The sequence below is a fragment of the Rhamphochromis longiceps genome, linkage group LG3 (genome assembly GCF_057381845.1).
Source record: "Rhamphochromis longiceps isolate RC_006_pf linkage group LG3, R_longiceps_female_GT1.1, whole genome shotgun sequence".
In the NCBI taxonomy this organism is placed as follows: domain Eukaryota; kingdom Metazoa; phylum Chordata; class Actinopteri; order Cichliformes; family Cichlidae; genus Rhamphochromis; species Rhamphochromis longiceps.
In genome coordinates, this window is record NC_140559.1 from 26,442,540 (window position 1) to 26,457,236 (window position 14,697).

General features: G+C 39.7%; 2 protein-coding genes across 2 annotated transcripts in view; both read left to right on the forward strand.

Annotated features, from left to right (window-relative positions):
- LOC146673690 (butyrophilin subfamily 3 member A2-like) overlaps positions 1-14,697 on the forward strand; it is a 348,925-nt gene that overhangs the window by 168,091 nt on the left and 166,137 nt on the right. The gene's annotated exons all lie outside the window — the stretch shown is intronic.
- LOC146673699 (uncharacterized) lies at positions 4,946-9,917 on the forward strand. The gene is made up of 5 exons (XM_085400993.1): positions 4,946-4,961; positions 5,275-5,314; positions 5,398-5,460; positions 5,543-5,569; positions 5,698-9,917. Exons 1-5 carry the CDS (start codon positions 4,946-4,948, stop codon positions 6,095-6,097), a joined length of 546 nt encoding a protein of 181 aa, XP_085257119.1. The 3' UTR covers positions 6,098-9,917.

The following is a 14,697-nucleotide window of genomic DNA, read 5'->3' on the forward strand; positions in this document are numbered from 1 at the left end:
TTTGTCCCTCTGTGGGGGGTTACTCCCACTAGGTTTATATCTGGGACTCTCCACCATTTGACCTTAGAACTGAAGAAACTTCTCGGATGAGAGGTGAAACGTCTTCAAGTAACTTAAAGAAGTCCAGACGCTTTTCTTTGCAAGCTCCTTTGACTTCTTTATATCATATTAAGATATCTCAGGGATTAAACATCTTTAATTTACCAGAAAGTTTCACTCATCTGGCCCACTTAAAATCAAAGTGAGCTGTATGTGGCCCTCAATGCAAAATGAGTTTGAAATCCCTGACTAAGACAAATTACTGAGTGATGTTTTTAATATCTCAGTCCACTGATTAAAATGGCTTTGAATTAGAATCAGTCTCACCTTGTGGTTGAGTGTCCCTTATGGTGTAGATGTAGTGAACAGGTCTAGAGGGCAATAAACCATCATCTTCTGATGGGGAGGGACAGTGGAAGTGAAGGGATAGAATAAAGTTACGTTGAAACCAAGCACACCATTGTTTTTCTTGTGACATTACCAATAAGTTTGATGTGTCACATGGCCCTCTTCCTATTGAAAAAACAAAAGTTGTATCCAAGATGGCCGACTTCTAAATGGTCACCACCCATCTTGAGGAGTTTGCCCCCTCACATCTAATAATGTGCCACAAACAAGACTTTAATATCACCAACCATTCCCATTTTATTACGGTGTATCCATATAAATGCCCCACCCTGTACATGAATGTGAGATGAAGCTACCTGGAGTTACTCATACATGTTTTAAACTAAAGATAATAAAAGCAACAAAGAGCCTTTCACAACTCTTTGTGGGCATATGTACTACATCCACAAATCTTCCCTTTGATCATCCTTTTTTCAGCTGGCAGCTCCATGCAATATATCCACTACCCTTCCTCTGAATATGTCCAAACCATCCCAGCCTTGACTGGAAAAAAAAGTCATAATTTCGTTTGATGATTATTGATTTCTGCAGCTACAGTTGGATGGTTGGGGAACAGTGAGATGCTTTTCATGTCAAAATGGACCAAAATCTCTGAGGAATGTAAAAGAGGGTGCACTATTTTTTCCCTCTAACTTTGCAGTAATTAAATCATGTCTTAATTTCAGCCCAACTCTAGAGTGCATCATGAAACATTGTCTTTTTCTTTTTTCAGTTGAGAAAAAAACAAAACAAACAAGAAATATGTTACATGCAGTTTGTCACTGTACACGTGTGGATGACACTTTTATGGATTTATTATGATTTAGGTCACATAATTAAACAATTTTAATGACTAGAAAATATTGTTTGGCATTTATTGGTGTTACGTCCCCACAAATGAGGTCTAGGGGAAGGTGTGGGGAGCAATGACAAACAGGAAAAAATGAAGAGGAAACCAAACAGAGGTGTTTAGCTCATATTAAGGTTTTATTTGAAATAATCTTAACACAAAGAGACCGCAACAACGCTTTATCAATAAGTCAAAAAAAGGAAAATGGTCACAACAACAAAGAAAACAACAAACTAAGGTGCACTTTCGAAGGCCCACAGGGCCACCCCGTCGCTAGCTGCAGCAAGCTCTACTGCTGTTGAGGCCCACAAGTAGTGAGGTGAGTAGTAATATTTTTTTGCTCCCCACCCTGCGCGTCCATGTGAGTGCATGTATGTGTGTACTGGCTTTGCACGTGCATGTGAGTTCAGGGGTCATGTGAGTTCACAAGTGTTTAATTGCGCTTTATTTAATGAAACCATTATGTGTTTTAATTAAACTGTTTTTAAGGATTGTATAGGTCTCAGCGCTGTTATTTAGACATAGGTGATTTAATGTAACTAGTTTAGGAGCATTTCACTTTCTTTAGCGCACCGAAAGACAGTTTTTAAACAGAGCACCACAAACAACATGCATTCCTTTAGAAAATCACTTTTCTTGTGATAAATCTAAAACCACATATTCACACCTGGCCACAGTAGCACTGTATCAACCCCCTACAATTATCTAGTAGCCACACTATGTAACAGTAAGACTCAACTACACATAGGGGGCTGCAGAGAGGGCCCCATGTGACACTCACCTCTCCTCTCTTGAAACTGGTAGATAGTGATGGCCCGCTTGAAGCTGACGCTCAGGAGCGTGTGTCGAAAAAAACAACACACTGGTTCAGAAGCACTGTGTCGAGGCTTGCTTCGTTTGGCAAACGTCACGTGACCAGTGACGTCCGAAGCTTCATTACGCACGTAACTGCTTCGGTACCTGATTCAAACGGACGGGATTCGTGGAGTGTGCTGATGGTGACAGAGAGCGAAGAGGTGATCATTCCACTGACAGATATGGAGCCAGCGAGGAAGAGAGGACGTTATGGCGTGTGGAAATATTTTGAGTTGATTTTGCTCAATTCATTTTATCTGCCGAAGTGAAAAACCTGAAATGTCCAAAATCATGTTTTCATAATGTAAATATCATTACAGCATATGACTTTAGGAACACTTCCATGTGAATTAAAGCTAATGAAGACTACAAAAATGTATTTGACACTATACGTACATTACATTGCTACAGTTTAGAAAATCATTTTGTTTATTGTTTTTAGGTGATAGTCTGCAGGACCCAGGAATACCTGCATATCTACCAGCTTGCAGTGTAGTTCCTGCACTCCACAGCCTCTTCTGTTCCATGCAAGTGGATTTTCTCCAGGGCAGGAGAAACTATTTCTAAGAAAAGAAACAGACTCAGCCAGCGCACAGTAACACTAATCCTCTTTTTAAATGTAAATAACAAAAGGGCTACCTTACATAGATCATGTTTTTACTTTGCAAGTTCTTGATTAGGGGTGGGTTTTGATTATCGCTTTTCTGATTACAATCCATGCTAAATTGAATAAAGTGATATTGATTCATTAAAATCCCGTGTCGATTTGTAAATTAACGTTATTATGCCTGAAACGCCAGCATCTCAGGTTAAACCTCACAACATGTCGTCAAACACCATGCAGCTAAAACAGTAACTGGGTTTACGGATTCTGCATACAAACGTGAACACAGAGCGCGGACCCGACGCGTCAGAATCAGATTTTGGTGTGTTGTCGGGTCCGCGCTGTGTTTGCCTCTTTTTTTTTTCGCTGGCTTCTGCAGCTGCAGGTTTCATAACTCTCTGTTTACATCTCTAATTAAGGCTCACATGTGTCAGCTTTCTTTTAATAGATACGAAATTATGGATATATACTGATACATGACCAGAATTGTAATATTTCTGACTGAGGCAAAACTTTCCAGATTCCAATCAAATTGAATCGGATCCTGTATCGAATCAAAATGATTCTACAAATCAGTGACGATGCAGCCATACTCAGCCCCCTAAGCATTTTCCCTTTCCAGTTCACAATCAATCCCACCCCTAGGTCAAAAATATGTATAGGACAATAGGCCTCATCTAATATTTTGTATGAACCTGTCCAGCTGTCCAGTGATTAAATGACAAGTAGATGGAGGCAGGACTCCACAGCAGGGGCATACTCCATAATGTGCTGTGCATTATCATATGTATATTATATATATTGCTCACTTATTGTATTTACCAACATCAAGGAGTTATGAGCAGAGAAAGGCAACACCATAGTGCATGTTTAAATAGGTAAAGTTTATTGATCAAAATGTATTACGCAAATACACATTACATTTTTTCAGCCCGCCAATCGAGAAAACAAAACCAATTACATGTTCAAAGCAACGGAACGGTGGCCCAATATCAGAGAGAACTCCACTCTTGAGTGAGCAGTGATGATTGAGCAGTCCGTTTTATTTTGCAGATTCAAGCTGCTCTTCAAAATTTTCACCACCAGATGTCACCGGAGAGGACTGTGTTGAAAAGCTTCGAGTAATGAACCGTTTTTCAATACAAGCTTCAGTGCTTCGGAAAGCTTCATTTGGCCATCACTACTGGTAGAGACTGGCTTTAAATAGGGCCATCAATTTCCCTCCAATTGCCCAGCCAGTACCACTCACTCAAACTGAGGGACCTAAAACTCTACACAGATGATCTAAAAACACAAAACCTCTACACACTTCTAATATGCACATTTACACAACTAAATGGCAGTATTAAGGAAAGGAAAAACATTCAACAAATCCCTTTAAACCTTAACACCAACAAAAGGAAGCATCTCTATGGAAAAAGAAACCCCTCCACTTGGTTTGACCTGCTGATGTCATATGTGACATCATCAAGACTTTAAAATGAGGAAATGCCAGGCGGGTGTTTCCCCCACACCTGATCCTCACGAAGACTGAAGAGACAAACAAAGTAAGTATGAACAAATGACTTAATCTGTAACATAATAAAATATAAAGAAACATGTAATTTGTATTTGCCTTAATTTGCAGAATGTTTAATTTGCCGGCAACAAAACGCTTACACAAACAAACTCAGGATAGTGAGTGAAGCAATGTTATTTTACAAATAGCAAATCATAGCAAATACATAGAAACAGAATAATGTGTACAAAGTGCAAAAAAAAAAGGCAAACACATATGGGACAAATGGAGAGCATTACAACTGCTCCTCCACTTTGTCACACCCCAAAGGTCAGAAAACATTTAAAGAGGCTTCCTTATCAAGAGCATCCCAGCACACACATCCCAACTGTACCTCCATAGTTTACACCTTTTTCATTGTAAACTGCTCCTTTATCTCACCATGTCAGAGGTCAACTGAAACCATGTCCAACTGAACCTCCAAAGGTTTTTAAACCTTTTTTTCTTTACATCCTACTCTTTTATCTCTGCATTTCAGAGGTCAACTGAAACCAGCCCCACCTATATAAAAACACCCTAATCAGACACACTGTATTTTTCCTCACTACTACAAAACAGCCCTCGCGAGCACAACACTTCGTTCAGCAGAACGGTCAGCAAAGCTAACAGTGTTTTTTTTTAATTTTTTTTTATTTATTTATTTTTTTTTAACATGGACTTCATATATGGTAAGTAAAACAATACTATTATTGTATTTTTAAATTTATATCATAGCATATCATAGGATATTCAATCTGTTTTCTTTTCTAAAACAAAAGCCTAATTTTTAGGAGCTCGTCACAATAGGACAGCATACGTTTCACACAAGGCTGGTGTTTCTTCTCTTTTTTTTTTCTTTTTTTTTTTTTTTAAATAGTCATGCGCTCACGCAAACCAGTTTTTTGTTTTTTTTTTTCTACGATGTCTCATTGTTTTAGAAACAATCTTACCTGTTTCTTATATAGTAACATTTAAAATGTATGTTTCTGTCTCATTCTACAGGATCACAGGCAGGTCAAACTACACCTCTAAAAAACACAAGGTATGCACAGTGTTACACACATTTTAAATATAAGTATGTTTTGTTTAAACCGTGTATTAACTGTGCTTTTCCCCCGGGCATAGGGTCAATAAGCTGTCCAGAAAAACTTACAGAAGCGGGGGCGATAAGACCAAACCTTACGTTAGGTATGTATACAAGTCTCAGTATACATGTCAACCAATTTAAAGGAAAAAAGTTTAAATAATTACAAATGCTCTAATACACCAGGCCTGAGACAGAATACAGTGCGAGTGGGTGAGTATAGTCATAAATAAATCAAGACGCAAGCATATACGGTTTTTGAAATGATACTGTGTGTGTGTGTGTGTGTGTGTGTATGCATATATATTTATAATGTTTTTAACACACGTCTATCTCCACAGCAATCACACAACCCCTTCCCATGAGGTGGACCATGAAGACCCCTTGATGCTTTTGGAATATTTACGTGATATTCAACTCCCAGAACAACAACAACAAGAAAAACCACAAGCTTTGTGCAACAGAGGAGACTCAGAGCCATTCTCCATCATACCCCAGAGTGAGTGCCTGCCTTGTGATTTCAGCGATGTTTTTGAGTACAGTCTATCAGATTTCAATATAGTTGACATACCCATCACGCCAGAATGTCTCAGAAACAACAGTGATTCAGACATAGGTTTTGAAGAAGGCTGCATAACAGACTCTCAAATATCACAGGCATATGACGCATACTTAAATGCTACAAGCACCTCTACTTCAGAACAGAGTCATTCTGCTTCAAAAACGATATACTATCTTTGATCGATGCTCGCCAAAATCAACAAGCAGTACAGAGGAACCTGCAAGAAATGGCAGCTAAACTCAACCAACAACAAGAAGCAGCACAGGGGGACTTGCAAGAAATTGCAGGTGGTCTAACTGGTATCACCCAGGCAATACACAATACCTGGGGTTTATTAGATCTCATTAGTAGCAGATTTTTAAATCGCTGACTTTTAAAATCCACACCATGGACCCACTCCGTAAATTATTCAAACACAATTTTGGTACCTTCACTCGGCTAAATGGTTTGACTTTGAGGCTTTTAACTAGTGGGCTGCGCAAATAATAAACAATTCAAAAGTTTGCATGCAAGACTTAATAGTGTCACTGTAGTAGGCAGTCTTGTGTCTAATGCACGTCCTTGCCCAACTCATTCTGAACCTGATGCTGTTTATATTGATGCTGCTGATCATGCAACCGATTCACATCCAGATTTGCCTGTTGCCATGGCTTCTGCAGGGACTGTTGTTACTCAGGCTACCACTGACTGTCTTATTACTGAGGCTTCTGTCACACCTGATCGGGGGTGTGCACCTAGCGTACATGCGTATCTGGGTGCTGCTGCAGCTGCTGCTGACGCATCACCACACAACCCCTCAAACAATGGAAATTCCTTAAGTGTTAACCATTCACAAACAGGTGCTGCAGTAGTCGAGCCCATTGTTCAGTTTGGGTCTGGCAGTCAGTCAACTTGGCATTAGAGAGATACCTAATTTCAACGCCCGAGACTTGCGTGAGCACCTTGATTTTAGGGACATAAGTCTTGATGATCCTGAACAACTGCCAGAAAGAGTTATAAACTGCTTCGCCAATGTGATAGAGCTGTGGATGGATCTCAGCAGGGCTGTTTTCTGAATGTGGTCCTGCGAGGGCCCTCATTGGCTTCTGATGTTCAAGCTGTTTTAAATCCTGATGATCAGTATGACCTTGACCTGTTTCTCAACCAAATAGCTCAAGTTATGCAAAGTAATGACGAATCTATCGGTCATGTTGAATTAGAGTTTATTGTCACGGTTGCTCAAAACAGTAGCGATGGTGCTCGCTTAAAACTGGCAAACATCTCTTATGATGAGATTCTCTCAAAGAAGGGTAAACATTTGTACACACCAAACAACACACACAATTTGTGCTTCTCCCATTGCATAGCACATTCATTAAATTCAACATCCCCTGAGCATGAAAAACTTGCTACTGCTAAACAGTTAAATGCTCAAGTAGGTCTATGCACTACAGCCAGTGTCATTCTCTGATGCCGGCAAATTTGAGAAACACCTAAACATTAAGGAAGTAATCTATTATCACGCAGCAGGGTGTAAACGTCTGCATAGGTTTTTCACACATGATGAGCCAAATCCAAACACTGTAATGATTGTACCTGCACAATGAACATTATCACCTGATTGAAAAGCCATCAGGTTTTCTCGGGGCATGCTATGTTTGTAATTTCAGTTACAACACATAGGAAGCACCGCTCTATCACAGCTGTAAATATAGATGCAACATATGTTTCACACTCTGTCATCACCACAGTGGTCCCACCGTGAAATGCAGTGACTGTAACCACATCTGCAAATCACAACACTGTTACCGACAACACAAATTACCAGAAATAAAACACAACATGGTCCCATGTGACAATATGAAGTATTGCATGAGTTGTGTTGTCACATATAAAGAATCAAAGAAATCACCACACAGATGTGTCCACCCTAAATGTGAGCACTGACACGAGCCTAAATTAGCCAGGGACTCTGAGCATCAGTGTTTCATACAGCCTGTTGAAAAACGGAACCCTTGTGATGAATATATTTTATATGATTTTGAGACACTGTATCACAACGGCAGACATGGGGCCAACTTTGTGTGTGTGTCTGATCTGAAGGGTAACAAGTTCACATATAATACATTAAAATGTGTGGAGGCGTTTGTGCAGCATTACAGACGCCCGAGGTTTTGTGGGTGTACATTCATAGCCTATAATGCATCTGGCTTTGATAACTACATACTTCTGGAGTACTTTGTCATGCAGGGCATAACACCTACCGTCACAATGAGAGGGAGCCGTGTGATTCTGATGCATGACAGGGACTATGACCAGCGGTGGATTGATTCGTTCAGCTTTTTGCCCATGAGACTTGCCAAAATACCCTCTGCTTTAAGTTTTCATGACCTGCAGAAGGGCCATTTCCCACACAGATTCAACACGAGGGATAATGAGTATTGTGTTGGTCCGTACCCAGCCCCATCCTTCTATGGCTATGAGCGCATGTCTGAAAGTGGTAAGGCGAGTTTCATGGAATGGTATCAGACCGCCTCACAGAACCCCTTTGATTTTCAGGCTGAAGTCAGACGCTACTGTGTTAACGATGTTGATGTCCTGCGTAAAGCATGCACCATATATTGTGACACTCTACTGGGTTGTACACAAGTTGATCCATTCATGTATACCACCCTGGCTGCGTTCAGTATGGGTGTGTGTATAAAACACTGTTTCTGCCTAGAGACACGCTCGCTCTCACGTATGATGGTGCATATGTTGAGCAGAATAAGACGTTTTCAAACGTCTCTATTGAATGGCTGTCCCACACTACCAACACAGTGATAAAACATGCTCTCAAAGGAGGCGAACAGAGGGTTGGGCCATATTTTTGTGGACTGCTTTGACCCCACAAGTAACAGGGCTTATGAATTTGCAGGATATTTTCACCACGGCTGTGTTAAATGTTACCCGAAAGTGAAGCTATCCCACAGTGCAATCTAAAAAAGATTATCCTGTAGGACACCCTCAAATCATTTACACCAACTTTGACAGACTAGAAAATTATTTCGGTTTTGTTAAATGCACAGTCCTGCCTCCAAGAGGTCTTTTTCACACAGTCCTTCCCTACAGGTGCCATGGTAAACTGATGTTTCCGCTCTGCAGCATGTGCGCTGAAGACCAGAACCAGCACACAGCATGCGGGAACAGTGGGTCTCATTTGAGCTTGAAAAAGCTGTTGAGAAAGGATACTGGATTGTTTCTATTGATGAGGTGTGGCACTTCCCCAACAAGACTGACACAATGTTTAAAGACTATGTGAAAGCTTTTCTAAAACTTAAACAGGAGGCCTCAGAGTATCCAGAACATGTGAAAACACTTGACAAACGGCAACAAGTTCAGCTAATGTTCAGCGACCAGTACGACGTGCCGCAGTTTTGTTTAATCTCTGACGACGTCGCCATGGTGAAGTGGCGCCACGCTGATGGTAGAGCATCCCGCGTGAAGAACATTAATGTCCTTGTGGGGGCCATGAAGACTTCAAGACACGCCAGACTCATGCTGTATGATTTGTTAGATAACTTGCAGCAGCGTGTGCTGTATTGTGATACAGACAGCGTCATTTTCACAGCACGCCCTGGCGACTGAATGACTGGGGGATCTCACCAGCAAATTAGACTCTGGAAAGGGAGGTGTGGAGGATCACACAATAGAATTTGTTTCCGGTGGGCCAAAATGCTACGCGTATCACACATCGCTGGGCAAGACCCAGGTCAACTGTAAAGGTGTAACACTGAACGCACTAAACTCCAAAGTTGTCACCCACAAATCCTTGAAAGGTTTAGTTCACAAGTTGTAGCCAATCAGACACACCCCTAGTGGCTGTGTCTGATAATATCAAACGTGATAAAAAGAAGCTTCATTTGAAGAATGAAACCGTTGTGAAGAAGCTTAAAGTTGTCTACAACAAGCGCCGTGTGCTCCCAGACTATACTACACAACCTTATGGATTTTAAATTAGATCATGGGTTTGATGCCAGGTTGCAGTGGTCCCAGTAACTGCGGCAAGACTTTTTTTTTTTTTTGTCAAAAATGTCATTGAAAATGCTTCCAGGATTATTTCACACAGCATTGATAACATTGTGTATATATGCTCATGCTGGCAGCCACTATATGACCAGCTTCTTAAGATAAGAGACATAAACTTTGTTAACGGTATACCCGAATCTCTGGCTGATGACACCCTTCTGCCTACAGACAAGAATAATTTGTTAATTATAGACGATGTAATGAACGATGCCGCCAACAATTTAGAAGTACAAAATGTTTTCACAAAGTATGTGCATCATAGGAATTTGAGTTGTATATATCTGGTTCAGAATTTGTTTATTCAAGGAAAATCCAGTAGAACTATTTCCTTGAACACTAACTACCTAATATTGTTTAAAAATCCTAGAGATAAACATCAAATCATGCTTTTAGGTAGACAAATGTTTCCTGGTAATACTAAATATTTTAGGGAAGCGTTTCATGATGCCACACCCACAACATATGGGTATATTTTAATAGACTATAAAGCCAAGACCCCAGATTATTTAAAACTCAGAACAAATTTGCTGTCATACCGTCTGGTTGTTTATATCCCAAAACAAAAAACAGTGAAGAGGTGAAAGGATGTTATCACGGATGCAGAGGAATCTGTCTCTGTTGGAGTTGATATAAAAGTCTCCACCGGCTCTACGCAGAGTTATTAGCAATGCAAACTTGGATTTCATCAATGCATTGTGTGAGATAGCCTTAATCGTATTGCAAGGTAACATTCCGCTGACCAATCAGCAGTACAAACAGCTAAAAAAGAAAAAAACATCTCTAATCAGACTGATTGCTGATAAAAACTTTGGTTGATTGTCTTTCTCTTTTTCAATCTGGAGGGTTTTTACTACCCTTATTAGGGGCTGCAATCCCTTTTATACCCAGTCTGATAGCAAACAGGTGAAAATGGAACATGTGCAAAAGATGTTTTTGGTGCCTCAACATCAGCTGGACTTATTGAAGCAACCGCAACAGCACACAGGCAACATCAGACAGCAGGCTCAGAATGACTTGGACAAGGAGATGCTTCATGTGTTACATGAATCAGACATAGATGTGTATGAGAAAGCTAAAAAATATGGCGATATTCTCCAAAGATACCTAACAGTTGTGAGACAAGGGGCCCGTGAAAAGAGTGTTTTGTCTTTATCACTACCGGAACAGTTTAACACAGATGTGCAAGTCCCACCTGCGGTCACCCCTCCTGTTTATGGTGATGTCGGGGTGAAGGATTTTATTGCAGAGAGTGTTTTGACACACATGCCTAAAAGGAGTAGGCGGAATGCAGAACTCATTCTGTCAGCTCTGAACCATTCGCCGGACTTGATTTCTTACAATGACAAAGGCGAAATTGTTGTTGATAAACGCACCATCCCGGGTTCGCACATTTATGACCTGATTAAAGCTGTCACAACCACACACAGATCTATAGGCTGGACAGAGTTTTTAAAGGCTGTTTCAGATTCAAACATACCGTTATCAGCGTACATAAGACCATTGCCTTGTATAAAGAAGGTCACACACTGATTGACCCTTGTCAGTCCCACTGCGTGATAGTACATTTAAAGAAAAAATAAAGAATAAAAAATAAATAAATTAAAGGGTGGTCCTGTTGAGTGGTTGGATTTTTGAATTCAGACTATATCTTATCACAGCTGTAATGTTGTTTATTTTTCTGCCAAAAATATTGACTGTTGTTTTTTTTGTTTTCACTAACTGCTGCGGTTAGATTGTTTTCTTTTATTATGGTTAATGTTTGTTTTCTTTTATCAATGTTAAATATATTTTTTTGTTATTATTAATGTATTTTTGATTTCTTTATTACTCTTGAAGCATGTATGATGTGACTGTATAATATATGCAACAATTTTTGATAATAAATACCATTGACTCGATTAAATCATGCTTTCATATTGTCTTTTATTATAGCCACTAGTACATATCAGTATCCACGTTGCACACACACATAATCGCTGCATACTGCCACAGGTTCTATGTTGTTGACAAAGCGACACACCATAGCATCGTTACAAGTTAAATTAGTAGAATACATGATAAGCAAATGTGAATAAGATACACAATTTTGTATATGAAATAAAAAAAAAAATACACAATGTTGACCGCATGTGATGGAGAAGTCGTTCTGCACTTTCCTGAATATAAAATAGTGGAATAGTGTGTGTTTTTTTTTTTTTTTTTTTTTTTTTTTTTTTTTTTTTTTAATATATAGAAGAAACATCTTTATCGCTGGGGGAAAACTGTCTAGTGAGTTTCCAAAAAATAACTCCGTCTGTCTCTCGAAATATAAACAGCAAGCCAGTGTTCCCCGGGCATTGTAGAAGAGTGAGTGTTTACAATAGCCATAGCCGGGAGTCCTTGAAGCTGTGCAATGGGTAGCTGATTGCATGGCTAACACACCTAGAAAATGTGTTTTTTATTGATAATCCTGCCCATCACGGCTGATAGTTGTATAGTTTTTAGTGTTCATGACAGTGTTTGTCTCAATAGTAATCCAAGAGCACCTGTCTCATGTTAGCTATTTCAATAACTGAATCAAATACGGAATAGTACAAGATGTTCATTGTGCAGGGTAGTGGGTTTCTGAAATGGGTTTCAAGCCTCGCGTTCCCAGTTTTAATTAACGATACATTGCCTGAATGTCCTTTGTCAGCTTCCAGATTGAAACAGAATAAAGTTTACCCGCTACCAAAGTCGTCACCAGTTATGGTCTGTCCTTTAAATGTCTTCCAGCGGTTTGTATCAGCTGATAGAATTCTCTGGTATACTGTTTTCTCTGGAAATTTGGCTGGAACGGTTTAGCAGGATAAGCCTGACCATCAGCATATAAAGAAATTAATTCTATATCACAGTTTTTGAAATTAAATGGATTACAGGTGAGGCTGCCTGTGTAAGCTTCGTTATCAATGAATGCAATGATGACAAATTTAGGTATAAATAAATTGTCATTAGTTATCATTCTTGCCCCAGCAGGTATGGAGAAAGTCTTTAAAGATACTCTGTCTATAGTGTATTTTGCATTTGCATGATGCAATGCCTTGCTGTGCGCAAGTGTGACGCTTGGTGAGATGCTTATGATGACAAATTTAAGTATAAATATGCCTTGCTGGTATAAATGAGACGCTTACTTTTTTGACAAACAGACTGGCTGAGACAATTTTAACTCTGTACGCATTGTCATCCGCTGTCATGAGAGCAAATTCGTCTTTATAGCGCACAAATTTCAGTGACAGGTCGATTCCATTAAGTAATAGTTTTTTCTTGAAAAAACAGGTCTGCATGTACAGGTGCTATCAATTCAACAATGCTGCTATTTGTGGTATATTTGCCTCTGGTCACCAGGCCCTGGTTGTCCCCTTCTATAGATGTCTCATTCATGTGCAATGCTGTATCCTTACAGAATAACCCGGTGCTGAACGGTGTGTCTAAAGTGACCTTATTATAATTGATAAGACATTCTATCACACCTCTGTATGGATACGTGTTGGATGATTGGCTAGTGAGTCTATCTCCCAAATTAACAGACTTGTGAGAACATCCAAGATAATTAACAAATCCTACATTTGCATCCCTAGTCAAGTTTGTGCCATCGGCGTTTGTGATTCTCACACGCGTGTAGATATAGGTGTCGTTTAGATCCAGGTAATCTTCTCCAGACGATGAGATGTAAAACTCGATCGGGCCTCCGTCAGTGATTGCAGACACTGGAGGTATTTCAATAAACGTGCTTTTCTCAATGCTAGTCTGTGTGTAGGGAATGGTAAACAGGTCCAGCTCTATTTTTACACATTCTCCAGATTGGCTTTGTAACCGTGCCATTTAGAAAATGTCAAACGCTGTAGTTTTTGAACGACTGGCTCTGGGTTTTTTCACTCCGCGCGATGGTTTTGCTGGGTCTCCTGGCGGGTTTTGTGGTTTTACACTTGTTAGACATAGTGTGTCCTGTGGGTGGGGTCTTTGAAGTATTGGGCGTATACACATACACTCCGTTACCATCCTGCTTAGTGGTTGCGGGTTTGGTTTTGTTGGATACGACATCAGACACTATGCCTGATGCGGCAGTTTTTAGGTGGGGTTTGACTATACTGACTCCTTTTCTAAACAGCGGTACTGCAAATCTAAACAAGCTGCGGAACAAGCCTCCCAGTCCAGGAGGGAGAGACAAAGAAAGAGAGCCAGGGACAACAACGTCACATTAGAAAGGTGTAGTAATCATCCACAACTATTTTCAGTTGCAGATGATAAAGGATTCAGAAAGTTTATTCATGCAGGTCCATATGACAGAGAATATGCATGTTCTTTTTGTTTTCACATTATAATTTATATTTAATTGTGTTGTGGTTTGCAGTGTTTTGTGTTGTTTCACTTTAAATTTGTAAAAGGAAAAAGCTGAAAATTTAAATAGCTAAAAGTTGAAATGTGAATAGTTGATTTTTCTATTATATGATTTATTTATTACATTTTATGTGGAGTGAATAAATAAAAGTATATTTACGGTGGCCCCTACAGACAAAGCACATACAAACTCCGAAGCACGTACAAAACACAACAGAAGTGCTCCAGGATGCAGTGTTGAACTTTTGTTACCTAGTGGCTGCACAAGCCAGCAAGTACCAACGACCGGATTTGGTGTGTGGTAGTAACAGGTAACTGAACTTTTTTTTTTTAAATTATTTGACTATATATGAATGCTTGTGTATAAATACACAAA